This window comes from Candoia aspera, chromosome 2 (genome assembly GCF_035149785.1).
Source record: "Candoia aspera isolate rCanAsp1 chromosome 2, rCanAsp1.hap2, whole genome shotgun sequence".
Taxonomy (NCBI): domain Eukaryota; kingdom Metazoa; phylum Chordata; class Lepidosauria; order Squamata; family Boidae; genus Candoia; species Candoia aspera.
In genome coordinates this window covers 265865478-265879250 of record NC_086154.1, presented here as the reverse complement: position 1 = coordinate 265879250, position 13773 = coordinate 265865478, and the positions used below count along the sequence as shown (strand labels likewise).

The 13773-nt window shown below is 57.3% G+C and overlaps 1 protein-coding gene across 1 annotated transcript; it reads left to right on the top strand.

Moving 5' to 3' along the window:
• The first annotated feature begins 10543 nt into the window (after nucleotides 1-10543).
• On the top strand, nucleotides 10544-11071 carry LOC134490288 (FANCD2 opposite strand protein-like). Its single transcript, XM_063293206.1, has one exon. The coding sequence runs from the start codon at nucleotides 10544-10546 to the stop codon at nucleotides 11069-11071; it is 528 nt and encodes a 175-aa protein (XP_063149276.1).
• The last annotated feature ends 2702 nt before the right edge of the window (nucleotides 11072-13773 follow it).

The following is a 13773-nucleotide window of genomic DNA, read 5'->3' as shown; positions in this document are numbered from 1 at the left end:
CTAAACGGGCGGCCGGGCCGACAAACTGCACGCAGGCAGACAGAAATAAAAATAAACACAGAAAGCCACCACCCCCCGAAGTCCACAAAAAACAAAACAAACCGAGCCCACCGCCCACCAAAGTCCGTCCCCCACTCGCCCCCGCCCACCAAGCCATGAGCCCCCCCACCCGCCCCACCCCCCACAGAAACACCAACACAAACACAGTCCCCACACCTATCCCGCACCCACCCCGGCCGGCTCGCAGGCCCGGCCAACTCCGCACCCGCAGAACCCCTGTGCACAACCTCAAGAACCCCACCAGGCAATCCCCTTCCTAACCCCCCCAACGGCCCCTGCCGTGGGATGGAAAGGAGGAGCGGCAGGAGGGGAGGAGGAGGAGGGGGGAACGGGAGGAGGGAGGAGGGGGGGAGCCACGGCCACAAAGAAAAGGGCCTCGGGGGCCGCCACAGCAGAGTCCTGCGGCCCCCTCTCGCAAGTCCGGGGCAGCAACGCCCCACGCGACGACGACTCCGACGACGATCCACGTCCCGGCGGCTGGCCGCGGTCCACCGGCGCAGCCTGCCCCGCCGCCGGCCCGCCGACGCGGGCCCGGCCCCTCAGGTGATGGGCGGGGTGGCTGCCGCCGACTTCCACGGCCAGAAGCGCCGACACCGCGCGGCCGGCAGTCTGTCCCGCTCGGCGGCGCAGATGTCGAGCTGCGCCGCCGCGTCCCTGGCCGCGCGGGTCGCCGACCAGTCCGGCGAAACGACGCCTCCGCGCCGCCGCTCCCGGGGCAGCTCCCTCCGCCGCTCGGCCAGGAGCACCGCCAGCACGACGTAGTTCAGGAGCCTGACGGTGCTCCACGGCACGGCCCAGAAGCCACCCCCGCCGCCGCCCCCGCCACCGCCACCGTCTCCGCCGCCGTCCTCCTCCGCAGGCGCTGCGCTGTCCGCACCGCGGGCGCCGTCCTCCGGTCCCGGGCTACGCGGCCGCCCGCGGCCCCAGCGGGGCGCCGTCCGTGGCCGCTTCCTCCCCCGCGACGCGTCCGGGTCCACCCGCCACTGCTGCCGTTGCTGGTGGTCAGGCCGGGGCTGCCGCGGGCGCTCCAGCACCACGGAGGCGCTCCTCCCCACGGGGGTCGACTGTTCCTCCGCTCCGGCTCCCGCTCCGCTGGCCTCCTCCGCCTCGGCCGCTCGCCGCTCCTCCGCGGCGCCTGCCGCCCGGCGATGCCCTGCTGGGAGAGGACGGCGTGAGATGGAGGCCGGCGCGGCCGGTCCGCGGCGGCGCGGCCCTCGCAAGGGCGGCACCAGCCCGGCCAGCTCCACGCCGGTGGCGACCGCCTCCCAGCGCTGCCGGAGCAGGTCCGGCCAGTCTAGCAGCCCCGCCAGCGCCGCCCACACCGCCCGTGCCACGCAGCACTCCCGCACAAAGTGCGCGACCAAGCCCTCCAGCGCGACCCCCCGGGCGAGCGCGTTGCGCCGGCACAGCGCCCGCGGGCACAGCCGCACCTCGCCCGTCAGTCAGGGCCGCGCCGCCGCCGGCAGCTCAGCCAGCACTCCATGGTGGAAGCGCCAGCGCACCTCCCAGAGCGCGTAGGGCACACACCGGTCGCGGAAGGCCTCCAGGAAGGGGTCGTCCATCCCCCCACCCACGCCCCCCCCGCGCCCTCCACCCCACCGGTGCCCGCCACCCCACCTGCGCCCGCCCCCACACCCGTGCCAGCCCGCAATCCCGTGCCCGCCCCCCCCTCCGCCCCGGCCGCCCCGCGCCCGCCGCCCCCGCAGCTGGGCCGCCCGCCAGGGCCCCACCACCGCGCGCTCCAGCGCCTCCTCATAAATGTCCCGCCGCATGGCCCGCCTCCGCTGCCGGACCTCCTCCGCCGCCCCGGGAGCACGGGTGCTCGCCGCTGGCGCCGGCGCCCTCGGGACCGGCGGCGGGCGCCGCGCCCAGAACAACTCCAGGAAGTGGGCGGCGGGGATGGCGAAGCACCACAGCGCATCCGGCAGCTTGGCCAGGAAGGCGGGCAGGTGGCGCCGCGCCTCCGCCAAGAGGCGGAAGTCCAGCCGGCCCGCGTCCCACCACTCGCGGCCTGCCCAGCGCTCGCTCCGCCAGTGGGCGAGGAAGAGCCCCGCCCAGAGCGGGCCCTCGGCCCCGGCCCCCGGCGCCGCGGGCGGGGCGGGCGCGCCCGAGCCGACCCGCGGCCCCAGCGCCCCCCGCTGCCGCCGCCGCGCCCCCACCTAGCTCGGCGGATGCACCGCCAAAGTTCTGGGTGAGGAACACCGACCAGAGGGCCAGGGAGAGCTGCAGCACGGCCAGGCCGCCCTCGGCCACCGGCTGATGGGCCGCGGCGCGGGCCAGCGGGAAGCGCTCCGCCCCCCAGAGGAATCAGAAGAGGAGGCCATCCATGGAGCGCACGAAGGCCGCCGGCGGGGGGAACACTGCGGCCAGCTGCAGCACCTGCGGCAGCAGATAGGTGGCCAGGTAGCGGGCGTGGTGGTACAGGCCGAGGCGCCAGCCCGCCCGCCGCCACCGCCCCACCCGCGCCACCCAGCACTCCGCCGCCCTGTCCCAGTTAGGGTTAGGTAGCCTCTTTGTGGCTGCCCATTTGCATTGCTACAGTCCCAGTGAAATGAGTTGCTGGACCCCCTCCCGCTGTTGACCTGTCTAGCTGGGTAAAGAGTAAAGACTGCTGGAGAGGGAAACTGGGCAGATCTAGGGCAGTCACTAGATCCGGGTGGATGAGGCATCTCAAAGAGCCAGAGTCAACCAGAGCCCAAACTTCTGTGGTTCGGGTGCGGGAGCCCAGCTTCACTTTCACTGCCAGGGTGGGGCAATCAGCACTCACCATAGCGTCCTCACACCCATCTTCCTCCACCTGCCCCAGGGCGCCGTTCAGGGCAGGTGGCTGGCGTTTCCCACCGGCTCTTTTGCATCTTCTTCGACCTCTGCGTAGAGGTACAGGGCTTCCTCCAGATCAGTGGCACCTTTGGCTGTGGTCATTCGGCATGTTGGCTGGGGCAATTTAGCCGAGGCTTTCATTTGTCCGCTCTCCGGACTTGAGCTTCGGGCACTCAGTGGCTCGATGGCCTCCTTTCCCACAACGGAGACATTGCCCTCGCGCATAGCAGCGATCCCTCTCCTCGTCTCCAGCTCGGTGGCTCAGTGGGGCAGCTGTTGCTCCGCTCCGGGGTCCCTGTGATAGGGTTGTTGTCTTCTCGGTTCGACAGGTCTGCATGTAGGTGCGCTGGGCGTGCTCAGCCTTTCCGGCCAGGCAGATCCACTCATACAGTGACTCCAGATCATCTCTGCCCAGCGCCCACCTGAGGACGTCTCGGTTGAGCCCTTCTTTGAATCTCTCGATGAGTGTTGATTGGGACCAGTCGGGAACCTTGCCCACCAAAGCTTTGAATTCAAGGGCATAATCAGCTACTGACCTGGGTCCTTGGGTGAGTTCTTTGAGTGCCTCCTTAGCCCTGGCTTTGGCTAGGGGGTCTTCAAAGAACAGCTTCAAGGCGAACATGAAGTCATCGAACGACCTGAGCTCAGGAGCATCTGCTTCCGTCAGTTGGACATACCAGTCCACTGCTCTGCCCTTCAGCTTAGGGGTGATGGCCAATATCTTAGCCTCTTCAGAGGTGAAGCACGACCCGTATTGCTTCATGTAGTTTTTCACGTTGGTTATGAAAAAGGAAAGTTTGGTGGGGTCTCCATCAAATTTGACAGCGAAGTCCTTCGCCACCTTCCCAGTTGGAGGGGACCCAGTTGTGGTTTGAGCTGTAGGGGCCCAGGACACCCCAGAGGACCCTCTCCATGGTGAGGCTCCGTCGCGATGTCTCCTCTGGCCTCGTGCCAGCTGCGGTCCGCTAGAAGGAGGGGAGGAGGGCTGTGGAGAGCGAGGACTCTTGTCGCGGCTTCCCTGGTCACCCATCGCAATCAACAGGGTTTTCAGCAGGTCTTCCATCGACTCCACCTTCACCTCCAACCTCCTCACCCTCTCAGGGGTCAGTGATCCTTCCCCTCATCGGGTGTCTGGTCGTTTCTCTGGGGCCACTTTGGTCAACTCTCCCTCGGGAGTCAAAGGGAACCAATACTTCCAGGAAGTCCCAGCCGCCTCTTCCTTGGGTTCACCCTCATCGCTGGATCCCCCCAGCTCAGGGCTTGAGCTGGAGCCCCTCGGGTAGAACGAAAGGTCAGGGGGAAGGGGGCTCTTCGGTGCTGGACCAGCTTGCGGTTCCAGCCCCTCGGATGTTGGTCTTGATTTGGTCATCGCTAATTTCCTTGCAAGGAATAGCCTTGGAAGGAGTTAACGGGAATTACAAAGATTCTCAGCTTTATGTAATGGTTGCCTATCCTAAAACACACTCAGACTCACAAGCAAGAGCTTGAATCAAATCTGGTTCATTTAAGAATAGTGTGCAAGTACAAAGAAAGCTGAGAATGAGCAGAAGCGCGCCAAATACAAACTAAAAACCCTCGGTGCGAATGTAAGCCCTCTCCCCGTACAACCGTTTCAAGTTCCCCATTCCAGGTGCCCCTAACGAGTTCTATTAATCAATGGGTAAAAAGACCTTGAACACCAATGATAACCCAAACACATTCCATCCCCAAGAAAACAGATAGACAGCCTGGTACAAGGTCTCCCAGGAGCTCCCTCCCAACTGGAACGCGCGTCAGCACCATGGCATGCGAAACGTTACGATGTAAATCAAACATCGCAATGGCGAACATGACAGAGCCTCAAGATCAGCAGAGTGCAGCTCAGGGAGGTCTATCACTCCGCGCTCTTCACCTCTGTGGGTCAGTCGGGGTGTGGAGACCTCGGGGGTGCAGCAGGGACGAAGCAGGCTCCAGCTCCATGAGAATCCAACACTGCAGAGACTACAATGGTGAAGGGGTCATGTGCAGGTGCTGCAAGGCAGGCACTTTCCTATGCTTCGGTGGCGGGAGGAGTGCAGCCATCTGTGTGGGCTAGGTGGGCAGTGGTGATGGAGCAAGGCTGCTCGGCAGCAGAGTTTACCTTGATCCTTGCCTTGGTGGGGGTTGACCCAGACACAGGCAACTCACATGAGGAGGGAGCATCCCCGGAGAGGGGGGTAGCTGCAGACGTTGGATACATCAGGCCGGGAGCACTACGTACTCCATTTCAAATACATGGGGTGGATGGGAGGCTTCCAGCCACGCAGTTTGGTATGGGAGGTCATCTGTGTGATGAACTGAATGAGTTCGAAACGGGACCCCATACGCAAAGCTACGTCCCCAGTAAACTGGGTAGCCCCCCCCCCTGCTGTGGAGCCATCCAGCTGTTGAAAAATCAGCAGCTTTGGGAGAGGGAAGCAGGGCAAATCCAATGCCTTGACTAAGTCAGGATGTATTAAACATCGAGAACAGCCTGAGTCCAATAAAGCCCAGACCTCGAGGGATTTGGATTGAAATCCCAATTCAATTTTGACAGCGAGGATAGGGCAATCAGCACTCACCATGTTAGGATTGAGCCCGGATCGAACCACCTGCCCCGTGGCGCTGGTTAAGACAGGTGGAAGTCGTTTCCCGCCAGCTGTTCCAAAGCCGCTAATTCATCTCCCAGGGTGTAGATGTCGTCGTCCACAGTAGCCAGCGCCCCTGTCAACCGACGAGGAGGGTTGGTCGGTTTCTTGGTTGGTTTTTGAGGCACTTTTGCGGAAAGATCCGGTACCTTAGCTTTAGGGCAGTCAACAGCGCGGTGACCCGGTTTTCCACAGGTGATGCATTGCCCGCAGACAAAGAGGCGTTGCTTCTCCGCATCCCATCTAGAAGTCGACGGAAGAACCGGAGCTCGGGTAGTGGTGACAGGCTTGTCTTCTTTGGTCGCCATCATAAAAGTGTGCTGGGCATGTTCTGCTTTACCAGCAAGGCAAATCCAATCATGTAATGAGTTGGGATCGTCCCAGCCAAGTGCCCAGCACAAGACTTCACGATTGAGTCCATCCGTAAAGCAATCAGTTAAGGTGGCCTCGGACCATTCAGGAACTTTACCTGCCAAAACCTTGAATTCAAGTGCATAGTCAGCCACAGGCTTCTGTCCCTGAACCAGTTCTTTAAGAGCGTCCTTAGCCCTCTCTTTAGCCAAGGGATCTTCAAAGTAGCACTTCAGCGCAGCCAAAAAGGCATCGAATGTGGCCAGGGCAGGGGCCCCAATCTCCAACAGTTGTACATACCAGTCAGCAGCCCTGCCTTTCAACTTCATGGCCACTGCAGCTATCTTCTCTTCCTCCGAAGGAAAGAGGTGGCCATGCCGTCTCATGAAGCTGGCAGCATTGGTGAGAAAGGACAGGTTAGCGGGGTCACCATCAAACTTCACCGGGAAGTCCCGGAGGGTTCCCCCAACCTGCGGGACCCCACCTGATTGTTGCCTGGGGCCACCCCTATGGGAGTGGATCCACACGGACCCAATGGAAAAGCTCGAGGCGGGGTCCCTCCTCCAGCAGCCGGTGATGGGGAAGGCGGGAGGCTAGGTGCCCTCATTGCCCCAGGACCTCGGACGATCCGTACTAGGTCCCCAAAGGCAGCCGACATAGAACGCAAGACGTGTTCCATGGATTCGATCTTGGACTCCAGGACCCTAATCCTGTCAGGTGTAGCAGAGTCCTCCAGCGCTGGACCTTCCAGCGGTGGGCTCCCTGATACATCTGGTCGCACCTCTCTAGGAGTGTCGGGCCAGCGGAGCTTCCATGTGGAGCGGGACGTGCCTGGTCGGGGGTCCACCAGGGCATCCCATAAAAATTGTTCCTGTGCCTCCATGTCATCCGGCGGGGGTTTCTTCGACCCCGCGATAGAGTAGGAGTCCCCGGACTGAGGTGTGGCTTGGGCTGGGACAGGGCTTGGGTCCCTGCTCGGGAACATCGACTCAGGGAGTTGTTCCGCCTGCTCCTCGAGCTCTGTGGGATCCTTTCCCCCTTCAGCCATCGCTAATTCCTCTTTCACAAGAAAATTTTCTGGTAAAGAGTAGCGAGGTTGGTTTGAAAAATGATTCTCAGCTTTATGTGATGATTGCCTTATTCTAAATAAAACTCTCAGACTCAAAATGTCAATTCAGGTTCTGGATTTATTTAGAAAAGAGTGCAAACAGATAAAAAGCTGAGAATGAGAAAAGCGTGCCTAAACTCAAACTAAATAGCGTCTTTGCAACCAACACCCCACCCCCTCCCTCACATACAGTTCGCCCCACATTCCCAGGTGCTCCTAATGAGCTCTGCTGATCAACGGGCAAAAAGACCTTGACATTTCAGAGATAGCCTAAACACATTCCTCCGGGCACAGATCAGCACGTCTCCTGTACAAGGCTCTCAGCAGCACCCTCCCAGCCCGGACACGTATCAGCACCTTGGCAAGCGAATCGTTACGATGTAGACAAACACCGGAACGGTGAACATGAAAATCTGCTCCTGCCCGGCTTTCCTGCTGTCCCTTCTCACAGCAGTCATCCAGCCGCCAGACTCACGATAGGTGGACATTTGCTTCCTGTCCTTCAGAGCATTCTGCTGCTTTGCCCATGGTTGCTATGGTCTCACGAGTGCATGGCCTGAGCTACTGCAGGAGTTTGAGGTTGCAGCAGTGGTGGAGGGTGACGTCCAACTGGTCTTTGTGATCTTTCAGACCCCCACCATCCTACTGCAGGATGTGCTACATGGCTCAGGCAGTTTGGACAGGTTGTCCTGCACCTAGAGAAGGTCCGCGATGAGGTGAACCTGTGGATGGGGGAGGTGCGGGCACTGGTGCGGTTCCCCCCGGGTGGCACCTGGTGGCTGCCAAAATACTACCTGGGTGCCGACCAGGGGATGACACGCCCCGTGCCTGCTTCACCCATGGCTCCTACAAGCATCACCGGTGGGCTTGCACAACTCCACTGTGCACCCGCTGCAGTGCTCACGGCCACCAGGCTGCTGCATACAGGGATATAATCCACTGCAACCTCTGTAGGCCGCAAGAGCACTCAGGGCGGAGGAGGTGAGGACAGCCAGTCTGCCAATGGGGAGTGGCTATGGAGGTCACCCAACTGATAGGGCCAGTGGTCAGGGATGGTTGCGAAAGGGGCTACTAGGCAGCAGGTCCCCAGGAGAGGGACATCATGCATCTGAAGGTGGAGAGGTGCATAGCAGCAGGAGGGGCATGCGGGACCGCACTGGGGATGTGGGACTTCGAGCAGGGGCCAGGCAAGCCGACTGAAGCAACCATGAGGGGGATGGAGGCTCACCGGAAGGGATGGCATAGGGTGAGGCCAACATGGAGTTCATCAAGGCGGGGGACATCATGTGGGGACACATACGCCGCCTGCAGGAGGAGGGCGTCCCAAAGAAGGCACGAGGGATGCAGCGGGTACATGGAGTGGATCATGCATGCTCTCAATGGTGCTCAGGGACCCCCACAGCCCCAGCGCAACTACTACATGATACTGGTGTCTCCCACATCAGTGGAAGAGGCTGGGGGGGGGAGGCAGAGCAGGGATAAGTGGGCAGCTTCTCCAGCACACTCTGGGAGCTCATCGTGCAGGCACCAGAGGTCACAGTGGCCTCGTCACCCTCCCTCATCCTGGCTGACGTGCCAGACACCTTGAACTGGGACAACAGGGGCCACCTCCTTCCACCAGTTGCTTCCAAGTGCGGGCAGGGCAGGGCGCCAACAGACCCACCAGACCCGGGCAAGGGTCCATCCGCTGAGTGTCACAGCGCTGCCTAGTCTGGTGCAGATGGAGCTCCTGACCCTTGTTCCACCAACGGCCTTAGACAGGGGGCAGACACCTCCCGCATAGCCATTCCATCGCTGCCATTGTTGGAGAGGCTCTCAAGGAGGCAGGGGCCATGGGCCGCTCCCCAGGACTCAGGGGGTAGGGGATTCCCTCCTCCATGGTCCTGCATTTGACCACAGGCAGAGAGGAGGAAGTTGACGCCATCGAGGGGCAGGAGGGTCCAGAGGTAGTGTCCTCTCAGGAGGCAGACGGCCATTTGTCAGGTGCTGGGTGGGCCTGCGGGGGTACCATGGCCTCATCGGCCTCAGAGCCGCTGTCCCACGGAGGAGGGATGACGTGGAACAACAGTCACTAAAGTTCGGGGGGACTTTGGCCAATGATGGCCCAGACTGCACCGGGACTGCATCCTTGGCTCCCAGAGTGCTCTCACAGTCCACGGGTTCTAGGGGAGAGGGGAGGTGTGTGCCCCCTCCTCTGCCTCCCAGTGGCGCCTGACTGGGGACGGGGGCGCTGGGGTGCACCAAGGTCCTAGGGCACTTCTTTTGGTGGCCACAGGGAACATCAATGGGTTCTGACAGGACCGTTGGAGCATGGAGATCCTGCGGGCCACCAGCAGCCTGCAGGTGGATGTTGTCCTGTAGGAGACACACTTCACTGAGCACCACCAGACAGCAGCACAGTGTCTCTGGCGGGGTGGCGTGTCCTTTTGGAGTTACAGGATGGAGGGGCAGGTGGGCCTTGGGGTCCTCACACGCTCCGGACCCAGGCTCTGCCTTTGCCAGCGGGTAGAGGAGGTGCCAGGCAGGCTCGCAGTCCTTGATTTCTCTGCGGCAGGCTCGGAAGAGGGAGCCAGGTCGAAGCAGAGGGAGCAACGGGTGTTCCACCTGTGTGTAGTCTACACCTCTGTGTTGTCGACCAGGGAACAACGCGCACTGTGGGTGCGGCTGAGGGCGATGTGTGTGACCTGGCACGAGGCCTCCTGGTTGATGGTGCAGATCAATGCTGTCATCCTTTTCATCCTCTGCTCCATCCGGAGGCACCATGAGGTGATGGAAAGGCATGAAGGCTCAGTCCCGCCAGACTGGGTGGAGTAGGTGGCGGAAGAGGTGGCCAATCGGGTGGCCTGCATCCGGGAGGTGGAGCTGGAGCACCTGCCCAAAGGAGGGTGGCGACGCCTCTGGCCCTTGCGCTGGTGAGATCCCACGTTACCACCAGTGACGTAACTATGCACCAGCAGCTTATGGCGGGTACCTCCCAGGACTGGGATGGCATGGACTTGGAGGGTTTCACGGGTCAGACGCAACAATTTTATATACCGTTGGCTTTTAACATGCCTGGCCACCAGTAGCTGTGCTTAGAGCACTGGTGGTCATTGTAGGACGGACTTATTTCAATAAAAAATGTCTGGTTTCCAAAAAATGTCTGGTTTCCTAACCCTAACCCTGTTTATATGCTATGTGGGATTACCCACATAGGAAAATGACTACTGTTGGATTCTTCCTGAACTGTGATTTGTCTCTCTGGTCTCTTCTGAAAAAAGCGGCTCTTCTCCCTGTCTTCTATGTGCTTACACCATACAATTTTAAGTCTGTAACATGCTCTCATGTTACTCCAGGTAAAGATTTACAATGTCAATTTGTTCCTTGAGTTTGTACCAGAAGCTGTCTGTGTAATTGGCAGCAGAGAACATAAACTGGCAGAGAAATTTCTGGAATGTTGAATCAATCAAAGTTCTAAGTTGCCCATGTTCATAAAGGGTTGCCAAGGGCACCAACTAGTAGAAAGATGCATCAAGAGTAAGGGGTAGCATAAGGTAATGGCTACTTGGTGGCCCTGGCTATGGCTGGGGGGTACCAGCTGTGGGCACCCTGGTCCCCACTAGATGAATCTCTGCAATGGCTGAGGGGCACCATACACAGGCCTGGGGCTTCCAAGCCTATCTTCCAAGGTGTCCAGAGCCCAGCTGCTGCTGATCTGGAAGTACAGCTTTGTTTCCAGGGTCTCAGCCTGGTACTGGAGCCTACTGCAAAGATGGGAACAGGACAGTCACAGCCACCTGGAGCAGCTGGAGAGACAAGGGGTCACACTGGGACTGTGCGTAAACCCCAGGCTGTGCATCTTACAGGGATTGATTTGGTATTTGGACACCTTGTGACAGTACAGCCCCCACGTTGGACTGGCTCACTGAGGGTGTCAGAGCACTCAGTCTTCTGTCAAGTCATAAGCACACACCAGCGCTGGCCCCGTGGGCTCCAGGAGCCCCAAGTGCGCATGGCCATGGCCATATGCTGGCAAATTCTGCATGCAATGCTCCTGCTCTACACTGCCTACAAGAAGTGTACCTTCACATTGCAACATTCCCACTGAGGGCCTATCTGAGAAGGGACAAAGGAAACAAATCCTTGCTACAACCATGAGAATCTCTTTCCCTCTGTTACACCTTATTTGAGACCTATATACTTCCTCCCCTCCAGTCTATTCCAAAAATTAGCACCTCCCACTGACTGGAGATACCCAGAGAACATCTACAGCTGTACAGTAATACTCCATTTTAACTTGCCAATGTGATAATTCATCACTATTATAAATGAAATATTTCAAGTTATCAGAATCAATGAAGGAAGAACTTCTAAAACTCCAACAAAATTTTACATATCCCCTTTGAGAAATAATAGTCACATATTTGCACATGGTAAATAACATTCACACAGTATCAGCAGTGAAATAATTGCTTTTCCAGATAGGATCTACATGAAGATCAAGAATATTTTTAATACTGGAAAGGGTATTAAAGCAAATTTCAACATAAAAACCATAATGGTACTACAGAATGAGACTGAGAAATAAATCTGTATCAAATTTATTATTAATTAGCCAGGATTAGATACCAAATGGTGATAGCAGGGATCTTTGTAGATTGCCTAATGAAAGTCTGAGGGTATTCTAAAACAAGCTGTATCACTTGCTAAATAAAGTGATTATCTCAACCAGATTTGAAAATATTGTTTAGAACTCACTTTAGAATATCATGATTCCTAAACTGAAACAATGCTTACTGTATTGGTATGGTTAATAAATAAGCCTGGGGCAATGGTTTAAACAAATGTTATGCTTTGTTTTCAGTAAACTACGAAGAGAGCTAAGTAGACAAAATGCTCTGATAGAAATTTTAAAAAGCAAGATGCACAGCACCCAGTCACCTACCTTGATCTTTTGGTGTGAATGCCAGACCTTTATGAATGGCTCTAATTTAAGCATATATCAATATTTATTTATTTATATTTCAAATTTCCATCACTGCCCATCTCCCCCAAAAAGGGAACTAAATAAATAAATAAATCTATCAATATAACTGAAACACCAATATTAAACATGTACTAGCAGTGAAATATGAGAAGTTTACATTTAGAATAAACATTTTGAATATTATTTGTTCTATCACCTCTGTCAACTTTTAAATAATTCATATATTTTTGAATAGTACCTTGATATCGGGAGGGAAACTTTTCATATCTAAAATATTTTATTTTTACTTTTATTTTTGCTTCCAATATTATGTCAAGAATTTCAGTTTCTGCATGAAATTGTTACAGAATTGTTGTTTTTGGCTATTCTAAGACAAAAAAAGTGGGACAGTAAGAACAAAATTTCTGTAGATTTTAGTTGCAGAAGACATCATGCTCCTCCCAAGAGAAATTTATGTTTCAAACATTCAGAAACAGTTAAGACTAATGTGAACATTAACCCCTATTCAAAATGATAAAACAACAATTGTGTTTATCAGTATACTGCATGATCTCTGTGTTGGTGGGGATGCAGAGTATGCGGTCTTGCAGAGTAGGAACTCTAATTGGCATAGAATAATATAAACATGCCTGGAATAAAATTGGGGTTTGGTTGCACTGGTGCACAAAGGCCAAAACATTTCCAAACCGACCAGGGGCAAGGAATGCTGCATGTGGCAGGGGTGCAACTAAAGCTGCCAACCCAGTCCACACCTTCTCCATCCTGCAAAATAAAGTTAGATGAAAGTCTTAAGGGGCCCCTGCAGTCATTATCTAGGGACCCAGTTAGCCCTAATCCAGCAAGTTTCTGTGGCTATAGGTAACAAGAACCTGGGTCCCTGCTCCTACTCCAACCCCTTCCCCATTACTCCACACTGGTCCTCTTAAAAAATAATACAGTTTGGCTGAAGCCAGTATAGGTTTACAAGCACAACCTCGTCTCCTTTTTGAGAGTCCTTCCCTTTCATCAAGCATTACCAGCCAATGCAAAAATGCCTTTAATCATACTCCTAACAAGAAAGATGCCGAGGAACTATCAGAACTGTCAGAACTGTCGTCAGTGAAGCCCAGGGGGTTAGAGGCTAAATCCTATCAAGCATAATTAAAGGAACTGGGCACATCTATCCTAAAGAGGAGGGGAGGCATCATAGCAGTCTGCCAACATCTGAAGGACTATCTAAGGGTTAGGGTTAGAACCACGGAAGCCTTACAGAGGAAGATCCAAACTCAGCAGTTTCCTGACCGCGAGAGCCTCTACGTAGTGGCGCGGCTCCTGGAGTCACGGGGGCTGCATCACTGAAAGGTTTCAAGGAGAGGTTGGACAGCCACCGGGGCAGGAGGATGTCCACCGGGGCCGCCTCGGGTGCGGGGGCCCCAGAAGAGGGGCCTCGCGCCACAGTGGGTCGAGGCGAGGGAGGGCTCTGAACCTGCCCCCAGCAGCCCCCTCATGCCAGGAGCCTGCTGCCCCGAGGGGCCCGGGTCCACGGTCCCTGCGGGCTCGGCGCCAACTGTCCTCGGGCGTGGCTTCAGCGCGGCGTCTGGAAACCGCTCCGGATGGGACGGGAGGCGGAGGGCCCGGTCGCCAAGTGAGGACCCCGCTCCCTCCACTCCCGGGCCGAGGCACCTCCCGCCTCCCCCGTCGGGAGCGCTCTGCCCCCGAGGCCTCTCGCGCCGGGGAGGTGGCAGCAACGCTCCGTGTCCCCACCCCCCGGCGCCGCGGGGAGCCCACCCTCGGGGGCGAGCAGGCACCTCCAGCCCCCGTCGGAGGCCGGACGCCCCGCCCCC

Excerpts from the sequence above, each read along its gene's own strand:
- LOC134490288 (XM_063293206.1), top strand. The coding sequence starts at position 10,544 with ATGGCTGGGGGGTACCAGCTGTGGGCACCCTGGTCCCCACTAGATGAA.